This window comes from Zalophus californianus, chromosome 4 (assembly GCF_009762305.2).
Source record: "Zalophus californianus isolate mZalCal1 chromosome 4, mZalCal1.pri.v2, whole genome shotgun sequence".
Taxonomy (NCBI): Eukaryota; Metazoa; Chordata; class Mammalia; order Carnivora; family Otariidae; genus Zalophus; species Zalophus californianus.
In genome coordinates, this window is record NC_045598.1 from 188071475 (window position 1) to 188093240 (window position 21766).

Genomic DNA, 21766 nt, shown 5'->3' on the forward strand with positions numbered 1-21766 from the left:
ACAGAAGCCCATTTTAAGAATTTCTTGTATTTACTGTGTTCTACAGCATGTTGCTAAATTTCTATGAAAGAACTGACTTCAGGGACATCTGGGTGGCTCAGTCGTTAAGCGTCTGCCTTCGGCTCAGGTCGTGATCCCAGGGTCCTGGGATCGAACCCACATTGGGCTCCCTGCTCAGCAGGGAGCCTGCTTCTCCCTCTCCTGCTCCCCCTGCTTGTGTTCCCTCTCTCGCTGTCTCTCTCTGTCAAATAAATAAAATCTTTAAAATAAAATAAAATAAAATAAAGAACTGACTTCATTACTTCATTCTGACTTGTATTCATAAGTAGCTGACAGGCCCCCCTGACTCACCTTTCCAGGAAAGAACCCTATTTCACTCCTCACTCACACGATGTTTATTTAACAAGCATTTATGGGACACGTACAATAAGCTGATTATGGACACACACAGACCATGCCTCCCAGTCCACCCCCTGGAGATGGTCCCCCAAGGGAAAACACACATAAACACACAATTGCAGCACAAAGGGCAAGCCCCATAACAGGCAGGGCTCAGTACGAGACACCGCAGGCTCCCACTGCCTAGAGGGTGAGAGAAGGCTCTCCTTTGAAGCAGGTTTTTAATTCGTTTGTTAGTGTTTCAAATTGAAAGGTAACTCGCAGAGCATTACCACTCACCCACGGAGCAGTGTCCAATTCACAGGTGTGCAACCTTCACCACCATCTAATTCCAGAACGTTTTCATCACCAGAGAAGGAAGCCTCACAGCCACCAGCACTCACATGCCCCTCTGCCCAGCCCCCGGCAACTGGTCATCAATCCCCTGCCTTTTCGGGACAATCCAGATTAAGAGGCGGCCCTTAGGGGCACCTGGGTGGCTCAGTCGTTGAGCATCTGCCTTCGGCTCAGGTCATGATCCCAGGGTCCTGGGATGGAGCCCCGCATCGGGCTCCCTGCTCCGCGGGAAGCCTGCTTCTCCCTCTCCCACTCCCCCTGCTTGTGTTCCCTCTCTCGCTGTGTCTCTCTGTCAAATAAATAAATAAAATCTTTATTTAAAAAAAAAAAAAGAAGCGGCCCTTTGTGTCTTTCATTTACTGAAGTACAGCACACGGACAACGGGATACCTGTGTCGGGCGTACACCATACTGATCCGGCTGTCCGTGCTCACCACAACAGGTGGAGTCGCCGTCTGTCACAAACGGTACCCTGTTCCTCCTGATTACACTCCCTGTGCTGTCACCTTCCACAGCTTTACCTCTTTTTTTTAATTGACCATCACCCAATTACCCCATTCCCCCAACCCCCACCTCTCTTTTTTTTCCTTTTTTTTTAATGTCCAACATTTTCATGGCTTATTAACGTTCCGCTGAATGGATATACCATATGTAGTCAATCGTCGTCAGCTAATGCACAGATGAGGTTTTGAAGAATGAGCGTGAGAGGTAACTAAGATGGGATGGGGAATGGCATTCTAAGCAGAGGGCAAGATGTGTTTAAAAACAAACCCAAAAACCCAGAGGAACAAGGAAAGGCAGCACATTGTCAAGGAAAGAGCATGCAGGTGCCAGCAGGACCTCAGTGCGGGTCGGGGGCAAGGGGATGGGGGTCGCGGCAGCAGACAAGGCGGGGACAGTTACCCAAGACGATCCCCCACAGCATCCAGACAGCCGACTGCTTCTCTTCCCACACCCTTCATTTTGAGAACGAATTTTCTATGTTTTCTCTTATTTCCAATCACATACCTGATATCTACATGAGATGATCTTACCTCCAAGCCACAGGAAGTCATTCACCGAGCGGAGAAGTTCCACAGACATGTGGTAATGTACCAAGGAGTCCTGCAGCATCCCTGCCTGGAGGCATAAATCACCCACATGCTTGCGCATGCGCCCTTGGCACCGCTTCTTGTAATGTCTACAAAATACAATGCATGGACACGTGTCATTGCTAGTGCACGACTTCTGCCCCGAAAGCACTATTTGACTCTCTCACTACAAAAAAAAAAATGCTATGAAGGCAACTTTAGGCTCCATAATTGAAAGGCAGCAACCATCATGGCCAGTGTGGGAGCTGGAATGGTCTCGACTTCACAAACACCTGCCAAGTTATCGTCTAGAGGTAGCAGGGACGTGTGACCTCCACCGTGCATTGCACCTAGACAATACGCGAGTAGGATTCTCCTTCGCAAATTTTCCATAACATCAGCACAAGAAAGTTGATGTTTCAGCTTTTTAAAAAAAATCAATTATCTTCCACTTTCTTAACTTCAAACCTACTATTATTGTATAAACAGAGCTGGGCTGCATATCAAAAGCCCGCCACTTGGCTTTTGCAAACAAGACCTTTATCCCCACTCCTGCAGAGCCAGCCCAGTAATGCCTTGAGGGGGTGGGGCCTGGGGCATCACCAACAGCTCCTTACATACTGGCAAGGATACACTGTTAAATAATGCAGAGACGTCTATCTACTCAGAAACCAAAGAAACTATACCGAAATCTTCCTTTGCCATTTTTAAATATTCCTATTCTTTTAAATATTAAATTTCTTAAAATTTTTTTCAAGAAAAATAGCAGCTGAATTAAATTTTCTCTCACTGAGAAAGCAATCACGTCAAGAATAAAACCCCCATGGAAATCCAAAATACGTGAAGTTTCTAGCTAAATGAATGCTATTGACAGACCTCAATACGAAGTTAAGTCATTCCAGATCTAACTCTGAAAAGCCCTAGAAATGCTCCGGCTCCCTGGAATTCGGCGTCTCTGTTCCCAGTACTGACTGAACTAAGATCATCACAGAAGGCAGGGGAGAGAGAGAAGAGGAAGCACCAGTCTCCTGCCCAGCCCAAGGCAGTGTGAGTATGGCCCCCACTAACAAGCCCTCCCCATAAGAAAACACCAAACCTATGCTGCCCTGCCCTCCCCCACTGGGTACCTCCACTCTGTACGGCCCCTCCACCATGTCCCTGACACACACACACCCTCCTCCCCCATGCCCCGCCCCAGCCAGGAGGGGCCTCCCAGACCGTAAATCTGATTAGGTCACTCCTCCTGCTTCAAAACCCGTTCCCCAGCACAGTTCTAGCCCTGCTCCAGCTGCCCCTGCCTCCCCTCCTCCCACTGCCCCACTGCCCTGCACTCTACAGCCTCACCTTACTGCTTACCAGGGTCCCCAGTGACCTCCTGCCTAACTGCTTCACACTCTCCTTAGGGCTCATTTCAACTGTCAGTTTATCAAAAAAGCCTTCCCTGCCTCCTGCCTCTGCACTTTGGATTAGATGCCGCTGCTGCGTTCCTAGAACATTCTATGCTGAATCAACTTCTGACATATGGAAGCTCCAAAAAGGCAAGTACACTTTGCTTGCTCCGGTGCATCCATCCCTCTCCCCTGGACACTCAAAAACAGGTTTGTTGTGAATAAACAAATGAATGGATGGGTCTCAAAGGGACTGAGCTGCTCCTGCCCACCCCAAGCCCCTCTTTCTGCAGATCAAAACCACGAACACCTCTCCAAAAGGCGACTCCCCACTGACACCCTTCACTGCCTCCTTCTGCTGTCAGTTTTAATAAAAACCAAGTTCCTCCAAAGCCCTGCAGGACAGGTCCTCTCCAGGGTCCCAGCCTCCCTCCTGAAGCCTGGGACATGGACCGCACTGCACGGGGCACTCGCCTCACGCCCCCACCCCACATCCTCCTAGCTGCCCAGGCTGCTCCTGCCCCCTGGCCCCTTCCCCTGGCTGACTCTCATTCTGTCTCCAGAACTCAAGGCAGAGAGCTCTGTGTCCTGAAAATCCCCCTCACCATGTCCCTCAGCCCTAGACAGGGCTGCCCCCCAAACACGACAGCACTATTTCTATCTGAGTTTTTGTCCACCCCCTCTCTTAAGACCACGGCCTCTCTGAGAGCATTTGGGAAGAGGAGACAGAGATGAGAAGAGGGAAGGGAGGAACAAAGAGCAAAGCACAGCCCAAGTCCCAAATCCAAGGATTCTCACGTGCTTGTCACAGCCGCTGGACTGGACAGGGAAAGAAGTTCCACTCCAGCACCGTGAATATATCTTACTCTGACAGCAACACAAGGGACCGTGCAGGGACTCTGCATCTGTCCTGACGCAGAATTACAGGAGAACGACGTCAACCGAACAGACGCTCAGGGACGCAAGCCTGGGCTCCCGTCCGTGCACACAGCGGCACTGCCAGGCCTCCCCCCAAAGCTGGCCAGTGCCTGGCTCGCTTCCCTGGGGTGCTCCCTGTTCCGACTGAGAGAGAAGACTTCAGCATTCCCTCCTCCAGTAACACAGCTGTCGACCTGTCTACAAATAACCGCCGCTGTGTCGAGTGACACACGTAGGTAGCGCGGCTAGTTGGCACCTTACCCCTCTCTGGCCCTCCCCGCCTTAACCGGGCATTATTTTCCCCGGTGGTAGAAGCCCTGTGACGCACTGTCTTACTCATCTCTGGATCCGCCGGTATAGGACCTCACACTTAGAAGGATCAAAAAAGAACTGCTTCCTCCAAAGTAACTACCAATGTACTCAAGAGGGTTTTTTAAAGTCTTACTTGGGGGAAAGACAATTCCAGAACCATCCATCGATCCTTCTATAGGTCAGCTTCTGCTCCCAATCCCCCATCACCTCTCCCAGGAGATCCCTACCCAAGGCACCCTCTGTTCCACAGGAAGAACAGACCAGGAAGCTGGGACTCCCCACTCCTCAGCCCTCTGAGCCCTCCAAGGACCGGGCAGGGCTATGCACTCCACCCCAGGTGACTCTGGTCCCTGAGGAGGCTCACCCCCACCCTCCTGCTGCAGGAGCCATCTTCCCAGGACGCAGGTCCCATACACCATTCCCTTCAGACTCCTTCAGAAGCTGCCCTGCCCACCAGCACTTTCAAGATAAATGGCAGCAGCTCCTAAAATCCCAGCCTCCTCAGAATGACGTACAAAACCTCCATGAGACTGGGCATTCCTCCACTAACTGGTCACAGCTCTGGCCCCTCCTCCCACCCCAGTCTACACCTCACTGGAGGCGCTCACCCACATGCTTGGTTCTAAATACAAGCCACATACTGACAACTCTGAGCGTGGTTCTCCGGTCCACTCCTTCCCTGCACTCCAGGCTCATAAATCCATTTGCCTCTTCGAAACTGTCACTTGAATGTCAAATAGGCATCTACAATACATGTCCAATATTTAATTCTGGAATTCGACCCCCAGCAGGAACCTCCCAGTCCTCCCCACCAGACAGCCTCACCACATGACCAGTTGCTCAAGTCAAAACCCTGAGTCCCTTACTTGATTTCCTCATTTCCTCACCCCTGCCCCCCCATCATAGTCAGGGTCATGCCACAGGACCCAGTGCAGGACACAGCAAGCTCACAGCAAGCGCGGGCTGAGTCACGGCCCTCTAAAGAGCAGGAGGTCTCTCCTGGCACGGGATGCTCAGAGAAGGTATGTGAGGCTCACAAGGGTAAGACCAAGAGAACGGCCCAGAAAAAGGGGCTCATGGTTCTCCTGTCATCTGCACTTTGAAGGGTCTGAGATCTAGAAGAGCTCCCGGTTAAGAGACATACCTGCCATGGGCGCCTGGGTGGCTCAGTTGGTTAGGTGACTGCCTTCGGCTCAGGTCATGATCCTGGAGTCCCGGGATCGAGTCCCGCATCGGGCTCCCTGCTCGGCGGGGAGCCTGCTTCTCCCTCTGACCCTCCCCCCTCCCATGTGCTCTCTCTCTCTCATTCTCGCTCTCCCAAATAAATAAATAAAAATCTTTAAAAAAAAAAAAAAAGAGAGAGAGAGAGAGACATACCTGCCAGAGGTGAGCAGGTAAGAAAGGAGGAGCCCAGGCAAAGCTGTTCTCACACAGCTCCCCGGGGCCTGGGGAGCAACAGGAAAGGCCCTGTGGTGCGGGGCACAGCCCGGCCATCACAGCATCCCTGCCCTGTATGTCTGCAGGCAGGAAGTTGCAATGTCTTCTACTTGCTACACTTATTTCTGCTTTGTTCCCCCACCCTAGAATGTGAGGGAACCTTTCAGAAGGTCCAGCCTATCTCACTTGAGACAAAGTAAGTGAAGGAAGAAAGTGTTCACATGTGGACCAGAGCAGTAAAGAAGAAACAAGGCCTCCCGGCCTGCACGGTGGTGGTGGCCAGACCTTTTCCCATGGGTGAGCTGGGTCAGGGAGAAATACAAGGAGCTAGGTCGGCCAAAGGTTCTCCCTCTAGGCCCGACCTTGGTTAAATGTTGGAGCTTCACTGCTGCAAACTAATGATGTGCCCATCATGCCCAGTGACGGGCATGAGCCTCAACAAAGACAGAAACAGCTATCTCTCACCCACACACGGTCAAAAGGAAAGGCAGGTGCACGGCTGCTAAGGTGAACCACACATCCGGCTCGGCATGCTTCCTGGCTAAAGCAGAAAGAAAACTACGCTCACCTACAGAGGCCCTTGTGTCCACAAGCTCCAAATGAACTAGCTCTTTAGAAGGCCATGTTTTCCTAATACCTAGAAAAGTCACCCTCACAGAGGGGGCAAAAGATAGATGGTAGAACAGCCCCTGCCCTTTTATGAAGGACGGCTGCTAAGGTGAAGTAAAGAAAACGGCATGCTCCAGGTGAAAGCGAAAGGCCACTGGTGACCGCGTCCTCGGACAGCGTCCCTCTGTGGCCAGCACGCTCCCGGGCCGGGCACCCTCACCGGCGGCCGCTGGGTACAGGCTCCATCATGCACATCACACAGCGACAGCCAAGAACACGTGCCTCCTACGTTCATTCCAAAGCCAGGATCGAGCAGGGCGCTGCAGTCTTGGACTTTCCAGGTTAAAATACCCCAGGAAAAGTCCCTGTGCAGCCGCCACCGAAATCAACGAGCATCCCACATCCTCCAAACAGAAGGGATTAATAAGGGCTCGTTTGCCACCAAATACTAAGTAAGACCAAACAAGTTCCCCAAAGCAGATATTTGAACAGATATCAAACAACAATGGGTTACGTGCTTAAGAAAGCAAAATATTTTTTAAATTAAAAAATGAAAAGATGATTGGGGTAATATATGGATCCAGGCAGCAGTAAGTTTTTGGTTTTTCAAGCGGTGAAGGCAGCACACAGGGAGATCTAGCTACTTTCAATGCGGTGTGTTCACAGCCTACCTTTTCAGACCCAACAACATACTCACAGGGCGGTATGATAGAAAAAAAAAAAGGAAAAGGAAAGAAGAGAGGAACAAGCAAAAATTAGAAACACACAAGAACAGAAATCACTTTGACAGCTATAACACTGCATGTCCAAGGCATCTCCCGTGGGCTTTCGAGGTGTGGGACACATGTGAACATTCTAGTGAAATACGCCCACACCTCGTGTTCTGGGGAGCTGTGGGGCCTGCAGTGGCCAAATCTGCCACGGGGCCTATGGACGTGATCAGCGCACCACCCAAACCTCGGCCTCCACCTAGACGTTTCCTTGTGAGCTGCGAACTACGGTCCCATTTCAAGCTGGACACTCCTACCAAGAGCTGTGGGACAGAGCTGGGCTCTGTGTCTGCACCAAATCATTGTTTTTAAAAAAGGAGAGCACTGTAGACGAGTGAAAGCAACAGTGGACCAGCAGGGATGACGGGAGAGTGTATTTGATCTGAGGTCACTGGCGTCACTATGTCACATAAGTTCAAAAGCTGGCTGAGTGTCTCCGGCACGCCAAGACCAGAATGGTCCCACCGGGAGGGCAGTTCGATCTACTGCTGGATTCCCAGTGCCTAGAGCCATGCCGGGCACATGGGGGCTCTCAGTAAAGACTTGGTAACATTACTGCCCTGGCAGTATGGGCTGGCATGCTGTCCCAGGACAGTCTTGTTACTCCCACCAAATTGAGCATAGATTTCAAATGGCAAAAACAGGCCGGCATTCTCTGGTGGGTCTGCAACCTCAAAGCCAAGAAGTCAATGACCAAAAAAAAGTCACTGGTGCCTTGCGTAGCAGAGGCCAGTCCCTGCCCACGCCACAGGCTGCGGTGGCTCGGGAGTGCAGGGGCCATGTGCGGTGCGGCCCCGTGCGGCAAGGGAAGGTCACCAGGTGGCCGCTCTGGCCCGGCTTTGGAGAGTGCCTGGTGCGCGGCACAGCGCTGCCCCTCGCGGCTGCCCGGGCTGGTCCGCCTCACCACCCCAGCTCCAAGGTGGGAAAGGGGAGCACTGGCGTGCTGACCTTGGGGCCACTGCGAGGACTGAGTACAGATCGTAGGTGCAACGTGCCCTTTCCTTAGCCACACACACACACACACACACACACACACACACACACACACACACACACACGTGTGGTGAGGAAATGAAAACTAGTGCAGACCCCACAGCACACCAGAGCAGGTGGAACTTAGGCCACTCTGTGCTTCCCACTCCCAGGGCTGGGCCGGGCCTGTTTCTCTCATTCGGTGACATTTTCTCCTCCAACTTACCAACAAATGGCAAGTCAGTGTTTGACCTCAGGTAAACTCCAGAAACATCACACTGAGCACCTACTCTGCAGCGGGCATCTGCCAGCAGGACACGAGGTCACTCCATCCTCGCCTGCGAGACCCACATCCACATTCTACAGGAGGGGAAGGAGGGACTCGGTGCCCAAGGCCACAAAGCCCCCACTCTCCCTCGCAGAAGGGAACCTCGTCCAGGCAAAGCATCACCACCTAAACCTACGCACCTTCCTCCTCTGTGCGTGGACACCACAGCGGCCACGATACAGGGAGGCAGGGCAGGGGACAGAGGGGGGAAGCATAGAGCACAGGAGGGTAATCTGCAATTCTGGTGCAGAGCTCAGCTGCTGACTTCATCTCAGGAAATGTGAGGCCTGACCTTTCCCTGCTCTATTTGACACCCCCCCATAACACAGAGAATATAAACACACTGCCGTGTGCAGAAGGAGCTCTTTGGGAAGTCCCTGGTAGCATCGCTGATTCCCTGACGCTCGCCTTGGCTGGCTGTAAGCGAGGACTGGGACGCTGCAGCTACCAGGTGGGAAGAAGGGCCTGACCCGTGCACAGTGCCCAGCCCGGGAGACAGGAGCTCCAGCTTGCGCTCCGCTCAGCTAGCTCCTAGTTCAGCACCTCTCCAGGCTCAGCACCTCATCTATAAATCGAAGGGATGAGACTGAATAAAAGTTTCATAACTGTGCACTAGGGCAGCGCTGTCCAACAGGAATAAAATGTGAGCCACGTACATAAAGTTTTCTAGCTGCCACATCTTAAAAAGTAAATAACAACTGAAACCAATTTTAATATTTTATTTAACCTAATATATGTAAAATATTATCATTTTGACATGTAAAAAAGATGAACAAGATATTTTCTTTCTTTTTTCCATACTAAGTCTTAATACCTGATGTGCCTCTTACTTACAGCACATCTCAGCTCAGACAGGCCAGCTCTCTGGTGTGCAAGAGCCGCAGGTGACCACCGTCCCGGACAGCAGCTCAGAGGGTCCCACAAAGAGGGCCGGCTGAAACGGGAGTAAGTACACACACTAACCCTAAACGGACTCCCCTTAACCAAAGGCTGTCCCGTTTCTAGAAGTCTGAAAACCACGGACTGCACCTGTCTACCCCCTGTGGCATCAAATTCTACCTCCTGCTTCCCCCTTCGTGATGTCAGGAAGCAAGCCAAGCACAAAGCCTCTGGGCCCCCAGGTAAACTTACCTACTGTCTGTGTCCAGTCCTACAAAGTCCTTCTTCTCAAACGGGACACAGAGAAGGGGGGTCTTATCCCCGGACTTGTCAGTGGCCCTGTCCAGACGCTTAGACTCGAGCACAATGAAGAGCGATTCGATGAAGTCCTCGATCCTCTTCTCCACCGTCTGGCAGTCCTCGTAGTTGGGGTAGAAGGCCACGTCAGTGCGTGGCTGCTCGGTGGTCTCTCCCTGCAGCCCAAAGACAAAGAGCCGGGAGTCGTAGAGCGTGGAGCCATAGATCTCCTTCTGCACGTGGAACTTCTCGAAAGTCTGCGGCCAGTCCTTGGCGGAGAAGCAGTCCGTGATGGTGATGAGGCCCACGACTTTGCGATGGGTCTGGAAGTCGCCCCACTCATTGTTCTCGGGCGGGTAGTGGTGCCTGTAGCGGATGTAGAGCACCCGCTGGGAGTCCCGCACGCTGATCTGGCTCACGGAGGAGATCCTCTTGTAGATCTTGAAGAAGTTCTCTTCGGAGACGATGCCCACAGGCTGCACTACCACGAGGAGAGTCTGGTGGTCCTCAGCGCACTGCATGTAGTCAGGGACACTCATCTTGAAGACTCTGTCAAAGAGAACATGGGGGATCTGAGGCGCACACGGTTGCGAAGGCTGTTGGCCCGCACTGGGATGCGGTGGTTCTGACGTGAACCACCCGGGAGGCAGGGTGCGCCCTGCGCAGAGCCGTGGGCTACCACGTCCCTGGAGTTCTGCACCTGGCTACCACGGCTCTTCCCCAACACCACGGCTCCCGCATGAGGCCCTGAGCTCCCGCAGAAAAGGGGTTGTCTCTTGTTTTCTATTTCCAACACCCAGCCGGGTACCGACAGAGAGTTGGGGCCCAAAAGCGTTCCCTGATCGATGCACCGCTCCCTCATCCCCTCAGCAGGAGAAAACGAAAAGGACCACAGTGGAATCAGAAGGTCTGGATTTGACCTCCAGTCTCCCCGGGACATAAATGGTTTACGTGTAGTTATCTCATTTAAACCTTTCTGTGACACCACCTCAACTCTACTGATGAAGAACGTGAAGCAGAGAGAGGTTTATCACTGGTCAAGATCAGAGAGGCCCGGTCAGAGGAAGTGTTCAGGCCGCACACTCGGGCTCTGAGGGACGATGCCAGCCCGCCCCCGCCCCCCCCCCAGCAGCCATCCTCTGCACAGTCTCTTCTACACCCCCTCAGAAAGAACCACACCCACATCAATGCTCCACAGAGAGGTATGGCAGCCCCTGGGGGACTTCTCAAACCCTCAAGAGTTGGGGCTGAAGGCAGAGATTTAAGGTTCTGTGTTTCTCAAAAGAAGGCACAGCTTTTAGCAACTGCAGAACACTTATCTGGTCCGGGCCTTCGCTGCGCAGAGACGGAAAGGGGGGCCTGGTGCGGCTGAGGGAAGGCCTCGTGGACAAGGCCCACCTCGTAGCAGCACCAGCAAACCCTGAGCCCTGCTGACGGATGAAGCTTCCGCAAGGCCCAGGAGAACAAGCAGACAGGCCCTCCCTCCACATACTGTGCGATGAGGTTTCGTCAAGTTATTCAGTATGTTTGCACCCAAAATGAAGGTGGGCTATATCAAGGTGCCACAGGTTACAGAACTTGGGAATTCTGAGTCATAATGGAAATTCTAACCTGTACTGTGGCTTTCCCCATTCAAGCACGTGCTCAGTGGGCACACTGGGCCAGGCAGGACATGAGCCACGAGTGCCGCCACATACGGATCTTTAGTAACACGGCACACATCACACCTAGGCCCACCGAAGAACAGCCGTCTCCAGATAAGTCCGAATTAATGAAATTTAAAGCAGCCGAGCCGCTGATGTTATTAGCAAAAAGGATGCTGCTACCTCCTTAGCAACACATGGCAGAGAACCGACTGCAGCCACCGAGCCCATCGAGTTGCTTCTCTCCCTGGCTGTCATTCTGCATGAGACCGTAAGTGAGTCACATAGGGTCACCGAGGTTTTCTCTTTTGTGAAAGGCTCTGGTCGAAATGAACAAGGTATGTCATCATTCACATCCCCAACATTTAGTAAGGACTTCCCACGTGCCAGGCTCTGTATGGATGAAAAGACAGCGTCCCAGGTACATTCCCGAGTAGAAAGAGAAGACAGATGTTAATTCTCCCCAGTTTGATATACAGACTCAATGCTATTCTGATTAGACCTCCTACCAGAATTTTTGTGGAATATAACAAATTAATTTATGGTCCAGAATAGCCAAGAAACTTCTGAAGAACCACCACTGAGGAGGGGCATTTGTGCCCCCCTCCCCGCCCCCCAAGAGCAAGACCAGATACACCTGCGACTGCTAACAGGCTTTCTTTTGAGGGCAATGAAACGTCCCAAACTGTGGTGGTGACTGCACAGCTCTGTGAATACACTAAAAACCACTAAGTTGTAGATTTAAATGGGTCAACTGTATGGTATATAAATGATATTTCAGTACCTCTGTGTGGGGGGACAAAAGACCAAATAAAAAGCTACAGTCAGCACAGTACTGGCCCAGGGATAAAAAGAAAAATGGAATGTAATCCTGCCCAGAACCAGATCCACATGTACACGGCAATTTGAAATACGGCAAAGGTGCCACTGTAGGCATGGCAGGAAAGGACAGGCTCTCCAATAAATGACACAAGACAATGGGTAATCCATGCATAAGAAGAAGACAACATCACCCAATCAGGATATGGGCAAAACCCTCAAAGAGGCATCTTTGAAGACAAAACTCAAATAGCCAGGACAGGTACAGAAGGACGCCCCACCTTGATGGCAACCAGGAAAAAGCAAATTAAAGTCACAGTGACAGGCCGTTTCACACCCAAAATAAAACGACAAAATAAAAATTGTATTGTGGTAAAATATACATGAGATTTACCATTTTTAAGTGTACAGTTCTAGGGCATTAAGGACATTCCCATTGCTATGCAAACGTCTCCAGAAGTTCTCCATCTCCCCCACCAGACACCGTACTCGGTAAACAATGATTCCCCACACCCGCTCTCCCCAGCCCCCGGCAGCAAACCTTCTGACTTTCTATCTCTATGAATTGAACTGCTCTAGGTCCCTCATCTAAGTCGAATCACACATTCTGTGTCCTTTCGTGACGAGCTTATTTCACCTAGCAGGTCTTCAAGGTTCATCCGTGTTGTAGTAGTGGATCAAAATTTCCTTCTTTTTCGATGCTTATATCCCACTGTACAGATACACTATTTACTCATTCATTCATCAAAGGTCATTGGGGCTGCTCCTAGCTTTGGGCTACTGTGAATCATGCTACTCCACAGACAAAACATTTTAAGTATGAAAAACACCAAATGTTTACAAAGATATAGATCATAGTAACCCTCCTAAGACAGCAGGCGTACGGACTGGTACATCCTGCGCCCAGGAACTTCCCTCCTGGAGCAACTCTGGCATATGGATGGCAGGAGGCATCAACAAAGGATCCTAGAAGCCAGAACTAGAGACAACACAAATGTCCACTGTCAGGAGAGTGGACAAATAAACTGTGGTCTTTCAACGCAATGGAATACTAGAGAACCCAGAACATGAATGGCCCAGAGTGACCCTGCGGGAACGTGGCTGAATCTCAACAGTGTGATGGGCAAATAAAGTAGGTCATGGATTAGTAGAAGGTGTACAATTCCGTTCACATAAAGTTCAAAAACAGGAAACACTACACAACGTATTGTTTAGGGATATTTACACACAAAGTAAAGCTATAAAGAAAAATAAATTTGGGTAGTGGTTGCTTGAGAGAGGAGTGTAGTTCAGGAGTGAGACAGCAGGCTTTGGAAGTTAAGCCAAATGCAGACGTGGAGGCATTTGTTTTGTGATTCTTTAAACTATACATAAACATCACATATACCTTTGCTATAGTCTGTATTTCAAAATTTTTCAAGAGTTAGGGATGCCTGGGTGGCTCAGTTGGTGAAGCGTCTGCCTTCGGCTCAGGTCATGATCCCAGGGTCCTGGGATCGAGTCCTGCATCGGGAATCTCTGCTCAGCGGGGAGCCTGCTTCTCCCTCTTCCTCTGCCTCAGTGTGCTCTCTCAAATAAATAAATAAATAAATAAATAAATAAATAAATAAAATCTTTAAATAAATTTTTTTTCAAGGGTTAAAAAAGGGAGAAGGTCCAACTTCAAGTAGCTCACAGCCTAGTGGTCAGCACATCAACTAGTTTTAGAGCCCAGACTCTGCCCTGTCCTCAACCCGTAGGCTATGCTGCTGGTCCTGCAAATACCTTCCTCTATGAGCAAGAAAACGGGACGCACAAAGAGGCAAGTGGATTCAGCTGCAGATCCACCTGAAGATAGGGGACAGCGGGTCCTGGGCACGGGTCTCAGAACAGATGCTCAATTTCTCTAGTCTGAAGTAAAATGAGAAAAAGTAGAATAGTGCATGAACTTTTCATAAAACTAAACTTAGGTATATTTGGTAAGTGCTTTATAAGTATTAACCAGTATTGTAATTTATGTTTAGGCAATGAGCTTCCACATTTTTTGACATTAAAACATTCTTGCTTTGAAATGTTGGTGAGAGTAGATGGTGGTTACTTTTCCATTGTCCTGTCTGGGCGAAAATTAAAATTGACATCCCTATTACTGACCCTCCAGTTTTCTGGAATTTGCAAATCTATGAAATCCAAACAACTAACTCACCCTGGACTAAATGATCCCTCTGGGTCCCTTCCAGTTCTGACTAGGCACTAAAAAGACACCAGCAATCAAATCCGTGCCACGGGTCAATAAACCTTACAACCTCGAGCAAGTTTTCCCTGAAGCAGCTCAGTATCACAAACTTCTTGTTCACTTTTGCCCCAAATTCAAAATATGCATCTTACATGGGAGGAAGTCTGTCTCATATAAGGTGAAAGAGGACATTCACTGGGCTCTCTATAATGTATCCTACTTAGACTTCCCATCAATCCTAAGAAATGAGACCACTATCTTCAATCGAACAGATGAAATAAGGCTCATTCTGTTCAAGGTCTCCTAATCAGTAGCTGATGAACTGGAGCCAGGCGCCAGGGTCCATCCTTTTCCACTGGTTTCTTCAAGGGAGAAGCTGACAAAATAAGACCTGGCACTGAGCCAGTTCTAGTTTCTGAGACTAATACAAACATTAAAACATCAAAAATAGGGGCACCTGGGTGGCTCAGATGGTTAAGCAACTGCCTTCAGCTCAGGTCATGATCCCGGGGTCCTGGGATCGAGTCCCGCATCGGGCTCCCTGTTCAGCAGGGAGTCTGCTTCTCCCTCTCCCTCTGCCCCTCCCCCCATGCTCTCTAGCTCTCTCTCTCCTCTCAAATAAATAAAATCATTAAAAAAAATCAAAAATATATTTCTTCAACATGGTAGCTCCCCCCAAAAGTTAAACACAGAGCTACCATATAAACAGCAATTCTACTCCTAGGTACATACCAAAGAGATTTGAAGACACATGCCCCCACAAAAACTTGTCCACAAAGGTTCATAGCAGCATTATTCTTAATAGTCAAAGAGTGGAAACACCACTGTCCATCAACTAATGAACAGATAGACAAAATGTGGAAAGAACACTGCTCAGCCATACAAGGGAACAAACTACTGATACCTACTACAACATGGATGAACCTTGCAAACATGATGCTCAGTGAAAGAAGCGAATAACAAAAGGCCCCACAGTGTATGATTCCATTTATATGAAATGCCCACTGCAGGCAAATCCTGGAGACAGAAAGTAAATTAGTGGCTGCCAGGGGCTGCAGGGCAGAATAAGAAGTGACTGCCGATGAGTACGGAGTTTCTTTTTGAAGTGGCAAAAAACGTTCCGGTACAGTGATGTCTGAACGACTGTGAATACGCTAACACCAGGGCACTGTCCATTCTAAAAGGGTAGATTTTGCGGTATGTGAATGATATCTCAATAAAGCAGTTATTCTTAAAAATATTTGACAACCGCTTGTCCCTCTATACTACTAGTCCGCCACACAATTTAAGGAAAACAAACATAACCTTGCCGGATCTTTAGTATGGCAATATTCCTGGGTCTCCAACATCATGCCTGGAGTCCTATCCTTTCACGTTAACAAATACTAGCTGGGCTGGACGAGGAAGTTACTGTAACCATTTCTCAAAAACGGACCGTCTAGTTTAAACTCGGGGGAGGGGGGCTGATGGAAGGAGGATGTCACAGCCCCCTGCCTTCAGCTCATTTTTAACTAAAGCGAGCCCTGCTTTCAACATTTTAACCCCTCTCTCTATAAAAACACGTGAATTCAACAAGCACCCTATCTGAACACCAGAAAAGTGTGCGTTAGAGGGCATTTGCAGTGACAAGGTGCAGCGGCGGCGGGTCGCGAGACGGAGATGGCCACAGGCAAACACAGCGCTGGCACGCTTCCTTCCCCACGACCCCCGTGGGGTCAGCTGGAGTTGACCACAGAGGCTCTCATCTCAGGACCCGGCGCCTGGGGCCGCTGAGCTGGGTCTCGGGCACTCTCAACCCGGAGGAGAGCGAAGAGGACAGGGACAGGAGGGTAGCCCCGGGCCGGCCGGGCCGCCCTGCAGGGAGACCAGCGTGCGCCGGGGGTCCCCCGACCCCACGCGGCCCGGGGGCCAGGACGCGGCGGGCGGAATAGGGGAGGGGGCCGCCGCCGCGCGCCGCAGGGAGCAAGGGCCGAGGCCCCAGGGCGGCAGGTGTGCGGCGGGCGCCGGGCAGGCTGGGGCGGGTGCGAAGTGGACCCCGGCCCGGGCAGGTGCGGGCTGCCTCTCGCCCTCGCTCGCCGCCACACACAGGCAGCCCTCCCGCAGCCGGCCGACCCCCGGCCCGGAGCCCCCCACCTCGCACTTACACAGCCGGCGGCCCGGGCCCGGAGCGGGAGCCAACTGCCTGGCAGGCGGCGGGGCCGAGCAGCCTCTGCGACCGCTCCCCCTACTCAGAGCTGGCGCTTCCGACCGGCGGCTGCGCCGGCACCCTCCTGCGCATGCTCGGAGCCGCTCCGGGCCCGAGCTCCGCTCCGGGTTTTGGGAGGAACGCGGGGAAGGCCGGGGAGGAGGACTAGAGGGGAGGGAAGGGAGGGGAGGGAGGGGAGGGAGGGGAGGGAAGGGAGGGAGGGAGGGGAGGGGAGGGGAGGGAGGGGAGGAGACGCAGAAAAGCTTCGGCTCCTGGGGCGGTGCACGCCGAGGGAGGGGCCTGCCCTGTCTCCGCGCCGCTTTCTAACCCCTCAAGGCGCGCCGGTCGAATTTCAGCACCCGGAGGAGTGGGGTGGGGGAGGGGGGAACCTGCAAGACCCCTGGGGAGTCGCCGCCCGCGACCCCAGCAGGCTCCCTGTCGCCCCGGAGACCAAGCACCCACAGGCGTGCTCGCTAATGTTCAGAACTCCCGGGGGCTGAATAAGAGCCCCTTCTGCAGGCTAGGCGTGCCTCCGGGGCGCGCTTTATCCGCGCAGCCGTGGGGGCTGGGCGGGGGCGCGCGCCGGAGGGTCAGAGCCCGATGGGGACCAGAGCCTGATCCCCATCTCTCGTGGGTGGAGCCACTCCCGGCCTGGAGGGCCCCAGCCGTCCACCCAGAGGGAAGGTGGGGAACAGCTCTTCCCGAGGACAGAAGCCAGGATTTGAACTTCTCTGTGTTGAACCGGAATTTACATACATACCTTAAAGCGTCCATAGCACATTTGGAAAGATGCACAAGACATTGTTAACAGTGTCATCGCCAGAAAGGGCTGAGAGAACAGGATGGTGGAGGAAGACGCTGTTTCCCTTGTGCGTCTTTGTGTTCTGTTTACATGTATTTCTTTTTCAAATAAAAAGTGTTTTTAGGGGCGCCTGAGTGGCTCAGTCATTAAGCGCCTGCCTTCGGCTCCGGTCGTGATCCCAGGGTCCTGGAATGGAGCCCCTCATCAGGCTCCCTGCTCAGTGGGAGGCCTGCTTCTCCCTCTCCCGCTCCCCCTGCTTGTGTTCCCTCTCTCGCTGTGTCTCTCTCAGTCAGATCAATAAATAAAATCTTAAAAAAAAAAAAAAAAGTGTTTTTAGAGGCGCCTGACTGGCTTAGTCGGTAGAACATACAACTCTTGATCTCAGGGTCCTGAGTTCAAGGCCCACGGATGATCATGGACCCTACTTAAAAAAAAAAAAAAAATCAACAGAAGACAAGAATTGTCCCCTCAGCAAATACAACAGACACGAAAAAACTGAGTCATCACGTTTGCTTTAAGCCAGCAAGCATTTATTGACTCTTTGCTATGTGTGCAGTGCTGTTTTAGGACTTATTTTATTATTCATATTTTTTATAAAATAATAATAAGCTATTCCTCCTCCCTGCCCAGGGTCAGTGGAAAACCAATTTTTTATTGAATCGTTTCCCAAAGAGCAGGAATGAGTTATAAGCAGAACACATCTTCAGGGCAAAGCAGGTGAAGCAGATTTTCAGCATGCCAGAGAGACAGGAAGTGTTTTCAAGAGAGTCGCCCAGAGTGCTCGCTTCTGCAGCACATATACTAAAAAAGAGAGTTGCCCAGAGACTGAGGGAGAGTGCCTCCAACACTCCACAAAAGGATGCCCACAGGGGCTGCTCCGTGGCATTAAGAATTCAGGTTGACAGTTATAAAAAACAGACATTACGAGAGGCCACCCTTGATGGAGGTCTGTGTGCCAGGAACAGAGCTCCACTACTTAGCTCACACTATCTTCCTAAGATCCATGCAAGGGTAGCTATTCTTAGTGCTGAGGCCCGGAAAGGACACAGCACTTGGCTGGGGTTACACAAGTGGCTGGTGTTATTTAGGGATTCAGATCCAGGGCTGTCTGACTCCATGGCCTGTGCTCTTTCCATAGTCCTTCCTTGTTCCTATTCTCTTTATAAATGGATAAGGCAAGCAATTTAGAAAGCAATATTGAAAGCTGGCAAAAGGAAACATTGCTATTTTAGGACAGTGTTTCTGTTTACAATGTACTCACAGTAATTTATTTTATTGTTCCAGCAAATCTGTGAGAGAGAAGAGACTATCCTGTATTTTTACCAATGAGAAGACTGAGGCTCAGAGAAGGTAGGGGCTTGCATTAAACTGATCCATGGGGGTATCCAGGGCTGTCTTACTCCTGGAGTTATTCACCTTTCATAGCTTTAACATTTCCTGTGCGTCTCATCTGAATGTTCAGAATTCAAAGAATATAGCAAAACCTGCCCTCAAGGAGTTTGTAGACACTTCAAGTTGGATTGGAAGGAGCCTCTAAAATAATCAGGTCCAACCTCACACCCACACAAGATCCCCTCTACAAAAGTCCTAATGGGGTGGAAAGTTCGATGACATAGAGCTCTAATAGAAAGTTCTTCAGTTGGGGCGCCTGGCTGCCCCAGTCGGTGGAGCATGTGACTCTTGGTCTTGGGGTCGTGAGTTCTAGCCCCACACTGGGTGTAGAGACTACATAAAAATAAAACCTTTCTTATTTTTTTTAAAGATTTTATTTATTTATTTGAGAGAGAGAGAGAGAGCACATGAGGGGGGGAGGGTCAGAGGGAGCAGCAGACTCCCTGCCGAGCAGGGAGCCTGATGCGGGACTCGATCCCAGGACTCCAGGATCATGACCTGAGCCGAAGGCAGTCGCTTAACCAACTGAGGCACCCAGGCACCCAAAACAAAACCTTTTTTAAAAAAGAAATTTCTCTAGTAAAATGAGGCAGAATCTGAGGCTTCCCTGAGAAATCAAATCATGGAGTCCCAAAGATGAGAACCAATGTCCAGGAGACTTTGTGGAGTTGAGAATTGTCACTGGAACATGAGTCACAAGTACAAAGCACCTACCCCACCACTCACCTACATAACCTCAATGTCTTCAACCATAAAATGAGGGTAAGCACTTCATGAGGCTGTCACCAGGATTAAATAAAATCATGTATGAGAAAACATTTGGAGACACAGTGGGACAGACTGAAGTTCCATTTTAATGATGTCACATGCTACTTGTATAGCTTTGGGATAGGGTGACCATGTATCTTGATTTGCCTGAAACAATCCCAGTTTATGCCTGGTGTCCTGACTAAAAGTGTTCTGGTTGGGTGACATTTGGGGCACTTTGGGCAAAATCCATCATCCCTCAGGATTTCTGAACCCCCAAAAGTATTATGTAGGGTTTCTGACTCCTTTCCATGTTGTAGGGCTCTCTTCTACCCTGCAGTCTACACAAATACTTTGCGATGTCTCCCTTGGGCTTTCTAGTGCTCAAGCTAAACGGGAAGGGATTCACTTACTTAACTAGATATATTTAATACTGCTAAAAACCAACCAATTGAGTGGGTCTTTCACATCTCTTCCCTCAAAATAATACAATCATGGTAGCTACTATTTACCTGGCAGGTAATGTGCAGTGTGTCATTAGAAATTTCTCATTTAATCCTCACAAGGACCTTATAAGGTAGGTTGTTCTAATTTAAGGGGACTAAGCAGTAACATTCCTTTTTTCCCCTTCCTGAGTGTGGAACAACTGAGAAACAACGCAGAGAATTAGACAATGGGTATTTACAAGTCAGTTTTATCACCAGTATGTTGGTTGAACAGTGTGCTTTGGATCTAGAGCCAAAATTTTGGTTTGGGTTTACGAAATCCTTCCCCTTAGATTTATTCAGCCTCGATTCAGCTAAGAATGATCTTAGCCAGCGCTGGACACCAGAGGTCTCCCTGAAGGGCCCAAAGTCGCACGAGCTAACGAGGGGCAAAGCTGGGGTTCCACACCAAGATAAGCACCAAAGCTCATTTTAAACCTCACAACCCCTCCGCAAAGACCTGTGAACGTCAAGTGGAAGTGGCTCAGTCATTGCGCACTTGGCCGGGATTCCAGCTCAGGCCTTTCCGTGGGGAACTGCTGCTTTCGGGGTAAGGAGCTCTCAGGTAAGGTCCCTGCAGGAGGATGGGGTGGCTGTCACCTCCCTTTGCACGAGTGCAGAAGAGATGCGGTGAGGTTGCACAGGAAGGAGGGAAAAAGCGCGGAGTGCCAGCCAGATCCTGGACTTCTGTCTGAATCCCCAGCGCCCAGCACCAGCTCTGACACAACGTACTCTCAGGGAAAGCTGAGTGAATCAATCCATTCTGTGAATGAACGAATGAATGAAACTGCAGAGCCCGCCAGAGGTCGACAGCGGCTCCCCCAGCGGGCTTCTAACTGACCAATCAACGCCTTCGTCCGCGCGCCACGCCCCCAGCCACGCCCCCCAAACCGCCCCTCCGCTATCCCACCGGCTGCGCGGAAAACCCGGAGCAGTGGATTCCCCGAGCCTGCGTCGGAGGGAGTGCGCATGCTCTAGATCTGGCAGCGGCTAGGCGCCCTTTAACCGGGGAGCCCAGGGGGCGGATTTGAAAGCGACTGGTCGGGGGACGGAAGCTATCCACCTGCGACCCCAACAACTCCTCCCGCAGAATCAGAGTCCTGTTGGCTACTCCCAGCCCCCCTGCGACAGCCCAGCTACCCGAGGAGCGATGCTCCCAATCGGAACCTCCCCACAGGCGGGAGGGCCAGAGGCGAGCAGCCGGAAGTGACGCACGGGCCTGAGCGCGAGGACCGCGGTTCCGCGCTCGTCGCCCTGGAAACCGAGCCCCTCGCCTGCGTCCCGAGTGCGTCAGCGGCTCCAAAGTCCCCGCGCGCGGCCGGGGCGCTGCGGGTGGGAAGGGCCCCAAGGCCTTCCCTGTGTGCACGCGGTTATTCCGCCCAGGAATACGCGTGGGACGCCGGCTGTGTCCCCCATGGAGACACCGATGCCGGGGAGCGCTGGCACCTGCGCCGGTCCGCCCTGCAGCCCGGGCGACTCTCCGAAAGCCTGCCCCCACCCCACCCCCCACCCGGCTGCTGGGTGCTGGAGCCCCAACTTCCTCCTCGGAGCAAAGCCGCGGCTCTTCTCTCGTTGGCCCCTAAGCCGAGCCCTTCCGCGCTTGCTGGAGCTCTCCGTGCGCTCCCCTCCGCGCAGGGGCCTCCAGCCGGCGCAGCCCTGCTCCTGAACCTCGGCTCACGCGCCCTTTCCCAGGCTGTGCTGGGCGGGGGGCCGATCGGGGTTTCTCCTCTGGCCACCGTGCCATGCTCCCGCACTCTTCCTTTTAAA

At 51.5% G+C, this 21766-nt stretch overlaps 1 protein-coding gene across 7 annotated transcripts in view; it reads right to left on the reverse strand.

The window, feature by feature from the left end:
- Nucleotides 1–16657, reverse strand: part of TRAPPC9 (trafficking protein particle complex 9) — a 538722-nt gene extending 522065 nt beyond the window's left edge. For 2 of the 7 annotated variants that reach the window (XM_027598898.2, XM_027598866.2), the window contains exons 1-3: nt 11113–11264; nt 9670–10263; nt 1769–1914 (exon numbers count right to left, since the gene is read on the reverse strand). In XM_027598898.2, coding sequence (XP_027454699.2) covers nt 1769–1914; nt 9670–10263; nt 11113–11204 — 832 coding nt within the window. In that variant the 5' untranslated portion in view covers nt 11205–11264. Of the gene's footprint in view, nt 1–1768; nt 1915–7139; nt 7251–9669; nt 10264–11112; nt 11265–11540; nt 11751–16532 lie in introns of those variants that run through there. The other 5 variants (XM_027598876.2, XM_027598857.2, XM_027598890.2 and 2 more) reach the window with 4 other exon arrangements.
- Nucleotides 16658–21766: the final 5109 nt, after the last annotated feature.